Source organism: Lasioglossum baleicum, chromosome 12 (genome assembly GCF_051020765.1).
Source record: "Lasioglossum baleicum chromosome 12, iyLasBale1, whole genome shotgun sequence".
Classification (NCBI taxonomy): Eukaryota; Metazoa; Arthropoda; class Insecta; order Hymenoptera; family Halictidae; genus Lasioglossum; species Lasioglossum baleicum.
Window position 1 is genome coordinate 16270379 of NC_134940.1, and position 17565 is coordinate 16287943.

Sequence of the window (17565 nt, forward strand, 5' to 3'; positions counted from 1 at the left end):
TTCATGTATAGAAAACGATGGAAATTATTTTCAAGACTTGAGCGTGGTTCGGACATGGAGGTCACGAATTAATTTGTACACCTAGCATATCGATCCAAGAGCAGAATCGTTTTGAAGACCGAAAGTTAACTGTTCATTTCGATCCCTCCCCCGCGAATTGTTACCGTTCCACGTTTCACGCACAGCTAACAACTGGATCGCGAATTCGTGTGTACGAATAGCGGGCAGAGATCCTCGAAAAGTTGCACAACATTGAGTTCAATGAAATGCAGCCCTAGCTTCATTCTCGAAAACGTAACGAATTCAATTTGCACGGAGGACCTAGCTCGATCGGAATACTATGGCGGCCGATCCCCTGTAGCTTCCGGCCTCGATGCACCTGAATGACCCATTTACAGTGGAACCTTGCGTTTACTGTTATGTGTAGTATAGCATCGCTTCGGATTTAAGGTTGGAAGTGTGGAATACCTCGCAGCTGCGTTGTCCATCTTCCCAAGCCTTTTGTCAAATTCACTACCTGTTCTGGCAGCCTGTGATTCTTCATTTCTCATCGTTTCACCGGATGATTAAACTACATATTTGTTTATGGTTCTTCGCGGTTCGTTACTTCGAATTATTTCTCTCTGAGAGGACTCTTGCAAAGGATTATTGGTGGATGAATTGTAGAATTAGTTCCTCGATTGAGCGAACGCCGCGGGGGTCATTGACGACCGACGCTATCGACGATTGCCATAAAATCAATGTCAATCAATTTATTAATGCTGAATTCAACTAGATTTTACTGCGAGGAGAGAACTCTGTGAAGTGACTAACAAATGTTATTAATAGATTGCGGATCATTATGCAAAATAGAAATATTCTGCATCGATTGTGGGAAGCAGTGGATAAATAAAAATTCATTTCACCCTCCAATAGTCTTTTTACGTTGGGAACAACAAAATAGAGATATTCTGCATCGATTGTGGGAATCAGTGGATAAATAAAAATGAATTTCGCCTTCTAATAGTCTTTTCTTCATAAATGTATAAAATCCTGAATCCATGGATAACGCTGGTTGCTCCTGCGAACGAAGCAGAAGAAACTTGAGCCAATTCCCGAGGTGCAATTCCGATTCGCCACGTTATCGGGTGCGGGGGAGTCGGGGAAAGCGCAAAGATGCGATTCGAGCCGCGAAATCGGCGTTTGCGAGTCCCAGGGGATCAATGCGCCGCGCCGCGGCGGGGTCTCCCGATCGAGTCTCGGGTCGCTCGCGTGTATCGCTCGGCAGAAAATGGGCCTTTCGTTACGCCGTGAGTCGAGAGATCGACGGGCCCCCGAACAAGAATAACAGAACGAGAGGCGAAAAATAAAGGAGAGTCGCCCGGGAAAAAAGGAAAAGGGAAACACGCGGGGAAAAAACAAAAGGTCGCGCGCGAACAACGCAACAGGATTCGCCGATGGCGTGCCCGGGGATACTTAAACAGGATAACCGGGGCCGATTCTCTTCCCAGAAGGGAAGTAACGTCTCGCTGTCGGCGAAACGGGAGTCAAGGGAGAGGCAGAGAGCCCTCACTCGCTCTCTCTCTCTCTCTCTCTCTCTTTCTCTCTCTCTTCGCCTCTTCGTTGCTCCCGAGGTTGGCCGGGGCTATCTTCCCAGGTGATGCTGTTACGAGTTCTGAAAACGCCGATGTTCGCACGCCACTGCAGATGGATCGTGTACGCGCCATCGACTCTGCTCATCCGAGGATCTCGCTCGAGATCGACCAGCCTCGAGATCCTACGATTTTTTTCTCCGTTTTGCACGACCTTCACCCTCTTGCTCCGCTCGTCCCGTCGCTCGGATCGAACCTGCCGATGGATTTCCGATCTCCTTCGTCCACTGCGCTCAGAAGCGATCTACAATCGAGGAGCTCGGTCCGAAAACCTGCGGCAGATTCACTTTTCTTTTTTAGAAAAATTGTACCTGTCCAAGTTCTGCGCACTTTAATGCATTGTTGACGGTCCGAGGTCAGAATCGAGCAGAAGGTCTTCGCTCGTCCTCGTCTGGATCGTTCCCTCGTCTCTAACCGTGCGAAGATGTCTCGCGCGCGTTCGTGCTTCGTTCTTGGCATGAAATCGAACGCTTTGGTAACTAAATCGGGATCATCTCGCAGACTGGGTTGACAGTTTTGTCCTTGGAACGAATCGGTGGGTATCGTGGTCGACGTGAATATGGAACTGTTAGTCCACGAACCGTTAACATTCGATGAGATCATAGAAAACTGATCCGTTCACCCGGTATACATCTGGTCGGCTCGGATTCGCCGCGAGTCAGTAGGAAGAGCGTGTCTGGATCCTCGAAACTGTAGCAGAAATAGAGCCAGGGCCGGGTGTCGAACCGTCGATTACGATCGTTCGTGAAACGCAGGTCTTCGGGAGGAGCCGGGTTCGGGGGCACAACAGAGGCCGGTCCACTTACGCTACCAGCGATCGCATAACCATAGAGCACGTCTACGAGGCCTTGCCTCGGGGTTTCTCGGTTTGCGCCTCGGGGCCTCGCACGCAGCCACGCACGCACGGGCCCCCGAAACTGGTTCGCCGTGGACCGGGATCCTGGGCCCCGGGGGCCTCCCGGCTGCATCGTGAGACGCGGTGTTTTTCTGTGGGGCACCTGATCTCGCGAGAGCTCGTTCTCTCTCTCTCCTAATTCCGGCCGGGCCCCATTACGATAATACGTTTAGTAGGAAGCCGGACTGCTCTTCTTCCTCTCCGCGAAAACAGGTAGTGCGGGCCCGATGCTGAAGCAGGAGGAGGAGGAGGAGGTACAGGGTTTGCAGGGGGAGGGAAGAAGAAAAGAAGAACGCCTCTTTCCCAGAGCCACAACGCTCGCTGCTCTCTGTGTATACGTTTACTCTCTTTGTGCCGGATGCGTGCCGCCGGCGGAGTAGCAATAGCGGACGAACGTCCGGTCTCTCTCTCTCTCTCTCTCTCTCTCTCTCTCTTTCTCTATCTATCTGGATAGCTGTTGCTGCTCGGCTGTCCCGCTCTCTCGCCCGGGGCCGATGCACTTCGATCGCATGATTGGGCGCAACAGCACCAGCAGCAGCAGCGCACCGCGTCGACCAGAGCCCAGAGCCGATCGACACGCTTAATTACTCTCGCGTTTCGGTTTCGTGCCTCTTTCGACCGGCTCGATTATCGCCGCAGCGCTTCGGGATCCACCGAATCGACTGCCGATGCTCGTGGAAATTCGACTCTCCGCTTGAGCTACCCGGCTGTGCCGTTGTCAGTCCAAGTTGAACGCACGTGGATCAGGTTGTACCGTTGATACTCGGACAACACCCTGTATATGTTTAATTGATCGCGTTCGACATCTTCGCCACTGATGTCGAGTCAGATGTTGCAAATAGCCTGTGGATCTTGATGCAGAATAAAAATGATTGGGAACCAAATTTCTAATCATCTTGTCAACCCTTATGTCAATAATGGGTGTGCTTCTAATTTCATTTGAAGACTTCTTTAAAGACTTTGTCGACCAATAACAAGGGACATACATACAATGTGCTTGGGTGATCGCAGATCGATTTACATATACTTGAGGCATGAGAATGTGCATAGAAATTTTGGTTCCTGACGTAAGTTGATATTGATGCGTCGCGCCGGTGTCCTTAAATGCGCCAAGTCCGCAGTCTAGTTGCAAGGCATGGAGTTACCGCGTTAAAGCGACTTGATGGAGGACGATGATCTGACGGAGGTGTGTGTTGGTTTCCGTGTTGCAGAGAAGGTGCTGATAACGAGGCTGACGACACAGAAGTGGTTGGACGTCGGACCGAACTGGACCGAGGACGAGTATAGAAGCGCCCACTCGAAGATGGTGTACGAGTACCGGGTGACCTGCGTGGCCCACTACTACGGCAAGGGCTGCGAGAACCTGTGCAGGCCGAGGGACGACAATTTCGGGCACTACAGCTGCAGCCCGATCGGCGAGAGGGTCTGCCTCTCTGGATGGAAGGGCGACTACTGCAATACTCGTGAGTGTCTACTATAAACCTATTATCGTGAGGCGGGCGCGCTTCTATACATAACGTACGTACGTACATACGTACATATATGTATTGTATATGCGTGGCGCGCCCGCGCCTCTGCACTCCCACGCTTCCCATCGCGACTGCAACCCGCGTGACATCCCTCCTTTTGTCGGAATTCCGTGTATGAAATTACAGAGACGAGATCGCTCGCTCCCTTTTCGCTCTCTGTCTCTCTTGTCCCCACCGGCCACGATGCGTATACACCAGTTCCCCGGTAATTCATGGCGCTCACTGCCGTTCTGGAAACCGGTAACTGGAGACCGCCGATGAATTTTGGGATTTTTTGGGGGTTGCTCACGGGGGTGGGATATATACTCCCGCGCCGCCGCCTTGAATTACCCCGGGACACTCGGTGGGAAGCTGACCGATCTCTCCGCGCCCTGGGAAACTCTCGTTCTCGTCGAAGACGTTATTATATGATACTTCGTGGTATACTGTCCTACTGTCTGATATGCCTGTCACGATACTAATCGGATCCATAGAAAAAATAGATTAACATCTTAAATTTTATTTGTCGATATGTTTTCGAAACAAATTATTTCGCAAGAACTGATTGGATTTGTAGTTTAACAACACGCCCGTAGATAGGAATAAATGTTCCATACTAGTTCTCGAGATATTAAAAGAAAATGTACTTTCGACGCCTAACTTCGAGGTCTGTTCTCAGCCCTTCGACGTCTACGAATAGGATACAGTTAAATATGTTTCATTAAAATGTCATAAAAATTGGTTTGCCCGAGTCCCCGGTACTCCTGTCAGTTCTCTAGGGTTGGGAAGAAATCGTGGAAAGACAGATAAAACCTATCTATCAAATTCTGGAGCGACGAATTCGACTAAAAAATGATTCTATCGGGTTTTCGCAAGGTTTGTTGCACCGCGTGGAATCGTTTCCGGTCAGCGAATCGACTCGAGAGATTATCGGTGGCTAGCTGGAGGCACGGGATCGCGGTGTGCGCGCTCGAAAACCGTGAAAGCTCGTAGAAAACGCAGCGGGATGGTGTTATATAACTTTGGGTCGGGCGTTCGCCGTTCTCGTACCACGAAACTCGACGAACTCTGGTCCGCGAAGGAGAGGCCCGGTGCAGTGTCGGTGCAGCAGTCGGGTCCGAGCGTGCAGCAGCTTCCCACGCTTGGCGAGCGCGTGTGCGAGCGTGAGCGCGATCGCGGCTCCCTCCCTCCTCCGTCCGTCTCTCTCGTTCTCTCAGTTGGTCGCCGGTCCCGTCCCGGGTCTCTCTTTTATCTCTCCTTGTCCCTCCTGATTCACCGTTCGTCTGCATCCAACGTCCTCCTCGTTGGTCGTTCGCGTACCTGAGCCGAGCCGTCGAGCGAAGGATTAATCCGTGTGTACGTGCACGGGGCCCGGCCCGGCCCGGCCCGGCTTTGCTAGTGAGCGACCGAGCGAGCAAGTAAGTAAGCGAGCGAGCAAGCAAGCGAGAGCTAGCTCTTGCTCGTCCGCTTTCCGCGTGCACGTTTTCAGCCTGCCGAGTCTTCCTTCGTGTGTGGCTCCTTCAGTCTCGTCGGACAGTGGCCCGGAATCGCAACAACCAAATTCGCATCTCTGCACGTAGACAATAGGGGATAAGAATCGCCTATGGCCTATGGAAACCAAAAAGAGATGTAGTTGAGGTCTTCTCAGTTTTCCAAATTGAACGTGCTCCCTTCTTCGTGAATTCTTCTTCTTCGTCAAATTCAACCGACCGAGGTCGCGTGCATCTTTATGCAGAAGAGACATTGTCCAAGTCGATTGTAAGGAACTCATTGTCAGATTAAGGCATCATCTTCTGGCCGTTCATTTCCTCGTGATAAATTTGAATAGGAAGATCTCTAGACAAAGTAGCATTGAAAATAGGTCAGAAGTAATCTAATCAATTCTCCGAATGTTTTTAAAGTTTCACATTAAAATCTTCAGACTAGTAGTCGCAACGTTCAAGTATTCGGTTCGAGGGCGCGCAGCAGGAAAAGCGGGCTTTAAAAGTATGACAGGTCGTGCGCGTCACCTGGCGCATCCCCGCGGGCACAAAGACGCTTTTTCCTGGGGTCTGGTCGGAACGGGGGTGGAGGGTCGAGAGTGGACGTCGGGGTGACGTGCCGGTGAAAAAACGCGCGCTTGCGGTCGCCTTTCAGGAATTTCGTTTCGCCTTTGTTGCGCGGAATTCTTCGAGATACGGTATACAGAAATGGTTTCGCAAGGCAGCAGCGGTAGCAGTACCAGCGGAGCAACGGTTAGGCTTGCCGACGATGGCATCCGAGATTTAGAGTCTCTTTTGCTTCCCTCGCCGGCGTGCCAAGTCCCGACATTCCGCGTTTCCAGCCAGTAGTCGAGGGAGAATGGCATTCATGAGCGTTGACGGTGTCTCCCGGCGAGAGAGGACGTCGCCTCGTCGTTCGATGGGCTCTTCTCGATCGAAAATTCCGTGGGACTCGCGTAATTATATCTCGCCCCCGGATAAGCGACATGGGAACTCCGGCCGCCCCTTAATTCGACCCTCTCGCGCGCGAGATCGAGAACCGCGTTTACCGTTTCGTGATCTTTCTCCAGCCAGCCTATTGACACCTTCGCTACCAGCAAATATTATCATAAAATACCGAAACAGTTCGACGGAAGATGGTATAAAATGGAAGAAGGGGGTCGATGATAGATCGCAGTATTAGGTCGAAGGTCCCCGAGGCGGTTTTCGCGAGTTTCGTACGGCTTCGAGGTCCATCCTCGCAATTCCTCGAGAGTCGACCTTCCGCGGTCGTCCTTCCTGCGAGCCCACGGGCGAGAGCGGTTCGTGTCCTCACCGATTTCTCTCTCTCTCTCTCTCTCTCTCTCTCTCTCTCTCTCTCTCGCTCTCGGGCCGTCTCTCCTCGTGGAGGCGATCGGTCGTTGCACTCCTCCTCGAGCCGGCGCTCGACAAAGTTTCTCCGCGCATTGATTACTAATAGACTGCTTACTCCTCATTTCGTGACATTCCCGGACTTTCGTGGAATCGGCGTGCGGTTCGTGCGGCGATTTCGCGACGGAATCGCCGCAACCAGAGCCGCCGGCTCTGTCCGTGTCCTCGGCTCTCGTTTCGCGATCGATCGATCCTCCCTCGCGTGTCCTGGCTCCGAGCACCGAGCGCGGTCGTTAACCGATTCCAAGGATCGGACGATTCCGCAAGTTCAAGGATCTCGGGAACCTGAAGCAACTCCAAAAGCAAAGAATTTCAAAACCTTCCCAACGAACTTCAAAGCAAACGACTCAGACGTCCGCACGATTCCACTGATCGGACGACTTTCATTTCCAATCGACTTTGATATCTAATGTCGCGCACTTCCAAGCAGTTCCAACGATCGACTCCATTGCTAGAAGGTCCCAGATACATCCCCGACGAGGTTCCAGTAGTTTTTGCATGAGCTCCACGCGACAACAAGCAACCAGCATTGTTTTAATCCGTGCGTCACGGGTTCTGTTCGCTGCTCGTTAATTGTCGGTGGAAGTAGAGAGAGAGAGAGAGAGAGAGAGGGGGAAAGAGTCTCGGGCTCGGACGGGTTATTTTGAAATTGAACTTGCCCCGGGGACGGGTTCCGTGAGAACGAGAAGGCGATTTCGTTGGTAAAAATGGAAGTCGGAAACGGCGAGAGAGAGAGAGAGAGAGAGAGAGAGAGAGAGAGAGAGAGAGAGAGCGGGCGCAATCTCGGCCCCCGGGACTCTACCCGTGTGTACATTAAACGTTTGCTCAGGTGACTCTCGCGAGGTATGTGTGTGCGTGCGTGTGGCCCTCTTTTACGGGGAAAAAAAGAAATGGGAAAAGGCATCGGGAAGAGAGACGGCTGCTCTCGGCACCACGTTCTTGCTCGAAACTTTCCTCTGGAACTAGGCTTGTTGATTTTTCGCGAATTCGGTGAACCACTTGCAACGAACTCTGAGCACATTTACTATGCATCTGATTTCTTCGACAAACGCTGGACGCAGTTTCTCCATGGCAGCAATAAAAGTTCGAATCATCGTAGACGGAAAGGGAATCGTGGTTTGAGGATTTTTGATGGCAGGACATCTTCTTCCAAGTGTAAACCGAGAGCAATTTGTTGAAACATCAGGATCACGGGGTTAATGGGGGTTGCGAGTCGAGACACGCAGGGACCATTTGCGAGCTGTGTGTGTTAATCACCCGTGTGCGCCGGGGGGTGAGCAGAAGCTACGGGGAGCTAAGAAGGGAAGAGCGAGCAACGCGACACTTTGTGCACGGGCGTTCTAGGATCCCTAAAAAGGGGTTAACAAGGCCTAGAGGCTCGCGGGCGCAACGACAGGGGTAGCTAGAGCAGAGCAGAGCAGAGCAGAGCGTGGAGCAGACGTATTTTCGGGGGTGCCTTGTGTAGCGCAGGGGTTGCGAGAGAGGCAGCTGCAACGCGGGCCGAAACAGAGGCCGAGTGGGCCCCCGACAGCTGCACGTTGCTCTCGGTGCTTTAACTAACAGCTGCACCGGCCTCTCGCGTTCACAGTCCGCTTCCATTTCGACCCCCTTCTCTCTCCACCCCGCTCCTCCCCCGGTGGGTCAGCGTGCATTTTTCCAGCTCGTTCCAGGTCTTTATTGGCCTCTCTTCTTTTCGAGCCGCTGTACCTGTCGGGAACGCCGCTCTCGCTCTTGTCCCCGTCTGTTTCTCGTTTCTCAAGAATCGAAGGAGAAGACACAGCACAGGTAGACGCGCGTTCCCTTTCACGGGGGAGGTGGGGGACACGTCGAACCAAGAAATCGAGGGGGTTGGCCCCGGCGCGGCGTTCATTGTTGTCGCCGTTCCGCGAAAGGTCAGGCACACGCACACGGGGTTACTTGGGAGCGCCTGCCGAGGAAAAATCGATATGTACGTTGGCCACGAGCCGTGAAATTCGTCGGCCCTGACGGGGGGAACCACCACCCTCTGTGTCTGGACGTTTAACCTCTTTGAGGGTTGGTCGACTGGCTGGCTGGCTGGCTGGCTGGCGCGCGCCGCGACCGCGGAACCCGACAGACAACAAGGTTATTTACACCGGGCGATGCGATGCTTCTTTCTCGAATCGCCTACTCCGCCTGGCTGCTCCCCCGTCACTATTAAATTCCTTCGATGTTCACACCGTGTCGAGTTGCACCTTCTCAGTTTTCCCGTAAATGCATAAAGTCCATCGTCTTCGGCATCGAACACGTGCAAACGATATTTACGACGCGCGACGTTCTATTGCGCGTTCAGGTAGAGACTCCGCTTTGGCTAGAATCCATTCAACTGCTGCAGGTTCCATTCCTCGAGCAGGGGTCCCAACCTTGCCAGACTGTTCCGCGGGGTTGACAATAGAACTCCTGCGTCTCCTGGGCAACTTTATAAATCCCTGACGGAGGACGACCGCCAGGGCATTCTGAATTTCTTAGGTATAGTTTGTATTCGAAATACGGATTACTAGACTCGAAATGAAAAGCCTACATCGATTGCAAGATACAAGGTTGTTTGCATTTGTTTCTTTCTTGAGTACATAATTTCAACCAGTTAAAAGTCGTACAATAGTATCTTCAGATTCTTTAAATGTCCTCACAAATGCAAGAGCTGCAGCCTACAGATCATTCGACGTGTCTTCATTCTAATACGGACAGATAGAGAATGAGAACGAATGACAGGTGGCACTACCTTAATTAGCGATCGGTGCTCTAATCCTCCCATAGATGTTGCGATCATTATTCGTATTCCGACAAGAGCAATCTGTCGATAGAGTTCACCAGCGAGGCAACCGTCGATCGAGCTTAGGGTAGCACAGAACGTCGAAGCTCATGGTGGCAGCGTTCCGGTAGCATTCTAGAGCAGAGAGTCGGCGTCCCGAGCGAGCGGTATTACCTCGCAGTCACATGATCGCTCCAAGTATAATCCCCGATCGGACGTAATCCCGAGTTTAATTCAGGAACAGAGTTCCCGCGTCGTTCCGGCGTGGCGTGTGTGTCTTTTTACCCGTGTCCAGGAATCCTAGAGATTCGAGAACTAGAAAGAGAGGGAGGGAGGGAGGGAGAGGGAGTTTCTCGAATCGAATCGAATCGACTCAAGTCGAGGTGAATCCTCTCGGGTTCTCTCGGGTTCTCTCTTGTTTCGCGGCTCTATAAATACCAGGCTCCTTAGCGCTCGTCGATCTTCTCTCTCTCTCTCTCTCTCTCTCTCTCTCTCTCTCTCTCTCGACGAGCTGCATCGAGAGAGCCCGAGAGAGGAGAGAAGAGAGCCGGCTCCGCGGGCCGTTGCGCTTGGTGCCAAGGTCACGACGGCCCACCAGCCCATCTCCTGTCCTCACGGTCGCCCCCACCATGCCGAACGCACCAGGGTTCACCTTCTAGCCGGCCGAACCACCTTCAACCCCTTCATTCAGGAAGACACGCGGGTTAGACCGCGTTCCTCGGACCTTTATATCCTCTCTCGCTTCGAGGCCGGTCTCTATTTTTTCTCTCCCCCCCCTCTATCTCTCACTCTCTCTCTTCATCTCTCTTCCTCTCTTCATCCATCGAGCCCCAGCGTTTGTATCCTTCGGAATGAATGGCCGGTTTTGTTCCGTGGAACCTCGATAGTCCCGGGGAATTCGTTCTCGCGGTTCCAAAGAATTCGCCTGCGAATTTCCTGTCCTCGGACACGCCGCGTCGCATTCCCCGATACCCTGGATCTCGAAATTCGAAGAACGATTCGAACACGTCCGAGCTGGCGTCCCTCAGTTTCGAAACAGCTCGGCCGACACGCGCCGTGCGATGGTAACGCGTCGGCATTCGCGGTGTCTACAGGGTGGAACGATCGCGACAGCCTCTTTGCCTTTCGCCAACCTCGGGGATAACGTTCCCACAGGCCGATCTGGTTCTAATTCGTTTAATGTTCGACCATTTCTTTCGAGACCTCTACTTAGTCTTCTTAATCTTCGTCGTAGCCCCTGCAGCCGGAGTTACTGCACATCAGCCATGTTCTTCTGGCACTGATAAGAAAATCTACGTACCAAACGCAGAGCGGACTCAACTGTGTTCTGTCTTGCATCACTCTTTACTCGTTACTTATAGCTATGCAAATTCCATGAAACGAAATTCCGTTGAATATTTGACAGTACGGAGAAATGGTTGACAACTTTGTGAAAGGCCTGAGAACGCCGCGAGTCGCGATTCAAAACAAAAGTAGCAACTACCGTGTTGATATTTCCGGCCCATCAGCATGAACAAACCTGTACACCGATGGCAGCCGGCCAAACGCAGCCTCGCGTATTTGCGGACTGGACAAGCCTCGCTCGACACAATTACACGGCGTCGTTCGCGAGAACGTCCACCCGCTTCTCGCGCGAGAGATTCGAGTTTTCGAGGGTCGGGACGAAGAAGAAGAAGAAGACGAAGAAGAAGTATATTCATCGTGCGCAGGGGGGACAGGCAATTGGCCAATTAGTAGGGCGTTAGAGGCGCGTATGCCCGCTTCGATAAGATACGGATCTTCGCACGTGACACAATTTTATCAGGCTTTGCGGGACAAGCGAGCAACGACGATGAGCACCCGTCGTTGTCGTCGTCGTCGTCTCGTACCCGTCCCGTACCCGCGGCGGGTACGTGCAGCTATGCGAGGCATCGCGCGCGGGTCAGACTCCGTTCCCATCCAGGATTCCCGGAAAACGGGAACGACGCTCGTGGCCTCCGTACGACAGTAATTTTAATCAGCCCTCGGCTCCCCATCGGCTATTCGAGGTGTGAACGCTGACAGTCTGCTTCCCATGGCCTCGGGAGAATCGCTTCCTCCCTTCGCGAAAGAATGTGCACGCGAACATCTCACTGTGTCATCCTCGGTCGAAACGGGAAATCGCCGTTTCGAGCGTCGTGCTCCAACAAAACCTGGCTTCCTTCGGATTTTTCGAGAGAAATTCCAATTTCCGAAACGATTCCTTCTGGTTCGGATATCATCATTTCCGGAAGTCCCTCGATAATTATCCATCGATTGCCTGGAAATCGTTTCCGGCAACCTCCGCGAACACCTGTTGCGATTCCACGCCGAATTTCAGTCGCTGTTCTCGAATTTCAAACGCCGCGAGTCTCGATGTTGATAGCTTGGCAAAATTTGATTGGCTGATACGCATAGTGGTAGAGAAGCGTCCCGCAACGCGAATAAATTATGTCTGGCACCGTCCCTGGAGAAATTGACCGAGTACAGTTTAATATTTCGTGGTGCCTTGATGAACACCTTGATGCAGAAGGCATTTGAATCCACTTTTTGATTCTCACAGACAATTCTCAACATTTGGGGGGTGGTCTCCGCACTCAAAAATCGTCGAAAATTGTTACATAAATTCTACGTGGTCGCTAAAACATGGTACCTGAAAACGGGGGCCAGCAGAATTGAAGGTACGGGTAGCTGTGCGGTTGGAAACCGATTTTTCCGGAGCGGGAATCGGCTTTACGGCTCGATTAGCAGCGATCGTCTCTCGTTCTCTCTCTCTCTCTCTCTCTCTCTCTCTCTCTCTCTCTCTCTTCCGTGGTCGGGTGAATTATCGTAGTTCCAGTACCCGACTACTATAGGAGGAATGCGCATCGGGATGCATCGTATGGTACCGGTCGCTCGTGCAGTCGTGAGGGACGCGATCGACCTCTCGCGGAGAGTTGCCTTAACCTTTACGATTTTTTCTTGCTCGTTTCAGCCCGCTGCCTGCCCGGATGCGACGAGCAGCACGGACACTGCAGTCGACCCGACGAATGCATGTGAGTATACGCATACATACACTTCTACGTACGTACACGTACAAGTACCACGTGTACGTACACGTATCATGTTCAGACGTGTACGTACACAGGTACTTCTACGTACAAAAGATAGACGCCGAAGAAATGTACACCTACAACCTCTCTCTCTCTCTCTCTCTCTCTCTCTCTCTCTCTCTCTCTCTCTCGTTCCCCCTCCACCGTCTCTCTGGCTCGCTGATCCTCTTCTGCGGCGCGCGATGCTACATTCCCCGCTGGCCGGATCGTGCTCGGACCGTGCTAATAACTAGACTGCGGATTTTATGTATTTATCACGAAAAGCGAAAGACATTCGCATATTAGAAGAATCGAGTCACGTCGTTGCCTTATTTCGGTGATGTTAAAACTATCAAAAGAGGCAACGCAGTTTCATCGAACTCGAGTTTCTTACACACGGACAGTTTGTTGCAGAAGAATCCGCTGTCGATCCTTTCTTTTCCAAAACTTGGATCCTTCTACGAATGATCTTTCCATTATCTTCAGTTATTCTTAGCATTCGAGTCCTGCTCGCTTCCTCTCCGTTTCGACCAGCCCTTCTCGATCGCTTCGCCAGTCGCGGTGTCGTTGAACCCCTTCTAATTCGATTCGGGAAAGAAAGATCGCAGACGCAACGGGGGCAGAGATCGATCCGGGAATCCTGTGTTCCCGTGAATCCTGCGCGGCTATAAATACCCGGTTCAAAGATCCTATTCTCTTCAGCGCCGATTTCTTTTGCGCCCCGACGACGTCGAGACGCGACGCGGCGACGGGGTTGCATTCTTTCTTACGTGGGGACGACCGGTGTCACGGATATGCGAGTTCCCCCGAATCCGGTTCTCAACCCGAAAGACTCGCCGACTTCGAATCGTTCGTTTATCAATGAAGAGATTAAAACACGTTCATCATCATCAAACACACGACCATTTTCGTGGTGTAGAAATTCTAGTGGAAATTGTTAACCCTTGTGTAGCCAACCGGATGCCTTGCATTTCTTCCTACAACTTGAAATATTACAAGATTAATTTACAGTCCTAAACTGAGAATTTGTGCAACCATGTTAAATACAAAAGGTTTTAAATAGTCTAGACGTTTTGGTTGGCGGCTACATAAGGGTTAAATAATATCGACGTAGCGCTCGTCGATTTAGGCGAACAGTGCGGCGAACAAATTCATTTAATTCGCTTACCAGCGATTTTTGAAATTAAGCCATCAAGAATTCGGCGAGGATGTAAATTCGCGGTTGATTGTTTCGTTGATCACGCGTATTATCTCGTCGGTATCATTCGCTCGAGCTCGGGTAGCGTTCGCGGGCGGGTGCAGCCCGGTTTGCGTACACTGTACACGATAATTCCATTTCCAGCGGGAACATAATCGAATCGAGACGAGGAATTGAGTCCCTCTCGAGCCCCGTTAATTTCGCGCGATTCTCGTCTTCGCTCGAATCTCGGCGTCCGACGTTAACCCGAGGTTTAGAGTTAACTCGATCATCTAATTACTCCACGGCCGGGGTTAATTGTCCCGTTAAACGCCGCCGCCGCCGCAGTCTGGCTCGCAGCGCGGTCCGCTCCGAACAATTTGCCGACTTTTCAACCGTAAAGAACGAAATTCGACTCGAGACAATTCCGAAACAACGGTGTTCCGTCTCGTGAACCCAACTTGCGTTGTTTACCAAATAATTCGTTTCGAAATGCAATCACTTTTACGTTTTCGTAATAACAACTTCGTGCGATTAATTCAACGAATTTCGATTTATCGTGCGATAATATTCAGATTAGTAGGAAGAAAAGAAGGGGAAACCGAAAAATAGCGAAGTGTGCAATAGACGGGAAGATGTTCGCGATAGTTATGGGAACAGGATCGAAATAGAGAGCCAGATTACACGGGCCGCGGCAGTATTCGGAACAGGGAGAGAGAAAGCCAGCCGGCTCGGTCGGCCGGGACCGTAAAATGATGCACATCGTGCATCATCTTCATCGGTATTCAGATACCACGCGCACGACCGAACGCGGACTCCGAAATTTCAATGGGACACCATGGGAGCCCGGCGATTCTTTCACGTATCACGAACGGGGCCAACATCCATCCGAGCAGAGGCCGTGTTCCAATGGGAACCGCGCGTTTACCGATTTATATCGGCTATTTCCACGCATAGAGAGGCACGCGGCCCGAAAGCCTAATCGAACGATTAATTCCGCCGGCATTCCACTTGATTTTTCGAATAGAAAACCACCCGTCGCGGGAACCTCGAATTCGTATTACGTAATCTCCGTGTTCCTCGTCTTTTCGGATCGATCTACACGGTGTCCTCGAAGCGTCCACTCGATTACCACGAAGGGATCGAAGAAACGCACGGGACCGTGCACAATTTCTACATACCAGAGACAGTCGACTTTCTGCAATTTCATTTTCGACTACAGTTTCGCTGTACAGTCGTTTTATGCGAAAGAAAAATTAATCAATTGCCTCCAGAGCTGGGTAAAATAGTATTTTAAACAGTATATAATCCTATTTATTTTAAAGTATGTGTACAACTTTGAAAATAAAATATTTTATTTGATGCAGTAATTTATTTGAAAATAGCATTTTATTTAAAGAATATTGAAAGTATTTATATTTAGTCTTTATTTTCAATTTATTCCAAACATTATTGCTGAAAATCATGGTTTTTTAACGATAAAGTTGTTTATGCGGTTTCTCAGAGTATTATAACAATGCAAAAAGTAAAATATTTTACTTCGTGTTTCAGATTGTTAAAATAGAAATATTTTATTTTCTGAATCAAATTGTTGAAATAGAACTATTTTATTTTGAGGTACAGATTGTTAAAATAGAAATATTTCATTTTCGAAACTGTACATCTTATTTAAAATACTATTCTCATTCAGCAAAATAAAATCTGAAATAATGAATAGTATTTGAAATATTTGTTTCGCCAAATAATGCCCACCCCTGCCTCATACTGGGGCTACGTAGACATTCATTTAATTTCGTAATGGTTTTCACGGTTCCAATGGCATGAATGTTTTCACTGATCTCCATTCGACCTACACACGTCTTCGTCATAAGCAGACTGCGGATCTTTATGCAAAATAAAAAATATTTCAATTGATTGCAAGACACAGGAGCCAAATAACAATTTCATTCTTCTTTTAATTAAATCTTATTAAGGCGAGACTGATACGCTGGTGGTCTTAAAACTTTTTAATACCTCCACTGTTTCAAATTGTACGTACCCATTTCTGTCATAAATGCATAAAATCCGCAGCCTACTAATCCCGTTCTGCGGAAAGTTCGGTCGTCCACAGGGTTCAGGCGCGTTTACAGAGTCATACGGTTCGGGAATCGTTCGAGCTGAAAGTTCGACGACGGAGATTGCGCGATCAATTAATAGAGGGACACCGCGTCCCGAGAGTTGCGAAGACCGCGTGAATAATTGACTTTCACGACACCCTGTGCACCGAGCGTAATCAGATCATAGTCACGAGGTAGCCAGCCGAACAACCGTGTATACCTGTCGCGAGATGCACGCGCGTCCATTCTCCTACGACCCTATTCCTGCAGAAGCGAGACGCGGTCCGCTATTAAAGTCCGCGCGCGCGTCGCGTCGCGTCGCGTCGCGCGTCGAGAGAAACAACAATTTTATTTAAACGCTTCGCAACCGGCCCGCCGAAACAGTAATTCACTCGCTCCCGTAAATTCCAGGTCGTCGGGGACGTTTAAAGCGGAAGGGGACCCGCCCCCGACTCCGCCTCTCTGACCGTCTATTTTCGAAAATATGATTTTTCCGGCGCACTGGCGTCCGACCACTTCCAAAATAATTCTTTCTGTCGTTCGAGCTTGAAGTCTGCAAAAACCTGGAAAGTTCATTTTCTACTGAAATTCCATTTGTTAAAGTTTCAAGTATCTCAATATATTTCTGATTGCGTTCATTATATTTAAAATCAGCTTGTGTGTGTGGGACTCTCTTTCGAGAGCTGAGTTTTACAATTTGGTAGACGATGCCGGCTAGGTCGCGCAAGATGGAACCGTGTAAAGTCGTCGCGAGACGCTAGGTAGGAAGAGGAGGCCAGCTAGCTGTGCGGAGGACGGTTCGAGGAATCGGCGGTTCTCGCGTCTCGTTGGCTAGGCGCGTATGTACAAACGACTACGAAGATATCCGCGGCACAGTTCGGCCGGTCGTTTCATACCTATCCGTGGCCCTGTCTGTTTCTCTCTCTTCCTCGGGGTTTCTTATATTCGAACTACTCGCGCGCGGGCGCGCGCTGGCGCTCACGATCTTGGTCCTCTCTCGCGAGAGGAAGACGACGGGGCTCTCTCGATTACGGCGCTGGGGCTCTCCGCGCGAGTACACGGGATTTAATGGTATAGTCATGCGACGTCGACGGCTCTGTCGGCTCTCTCTTTCTCTCTGTCCGCGCGAATCCACGCATACAGAGAGAGAGAGAGAGAGAGAGAGAGAGAGAGAGAGAGAGAGAGCCACGGGAACACACATATACAGAGGAAAGGAAGGTGGCTCGCGAAGAAGGTACCGGTGTGTTGGTGGGCAGAGCAAGGCGCGCGCACACACAGAGCAGCGTAACCTTTCCTTGACCCGCATACTGAACGGCTGTGCCGAGGCTCGAACCGTGGGAACACTACTCGACGACTCGTCTCCCCACTCTCCTTCGAATTCTATCTCCTCTCCTGTCTCTCTCGAGCGGCGAGCGCTCAGGCTCTTCCTCTCTCCTCGTTTCTCGCTGGTCCTCTCCCTTCGCACACAGTCCCCCCTCCTCTTTCTTACTCTCCCTCTCTCTCTCTCGCTCCTTCTTTCTCCTCGTTCT

The 17565-nt window shown here is 50.8% G+C and overlaps 1 protein-coding gene across 1 annotated transcript in view; it reads left to right on the plus strand.

Moving 5' to 3' along the window:
* The window catches only part of Delta (neurogenic locus protein delta), a 108038-nt gene that overhangs the window by 82251 nt on the left and 8222 nt on the right, over positions 1-17565 (plus strand). Inside the window, exons 6-7 of the mRNA XM_076435296.1 lie at positions 3738-3989; positions 12667-12727. Of these exons, the coding sequence (XP_076291411.1) occupies positions 3738-3989; positions 12667-12727 (313 nt within the window). The remainder of the gene's footprint in view (positions 1-3737; positions 3990-12666; positions 12728-17565) is intronic.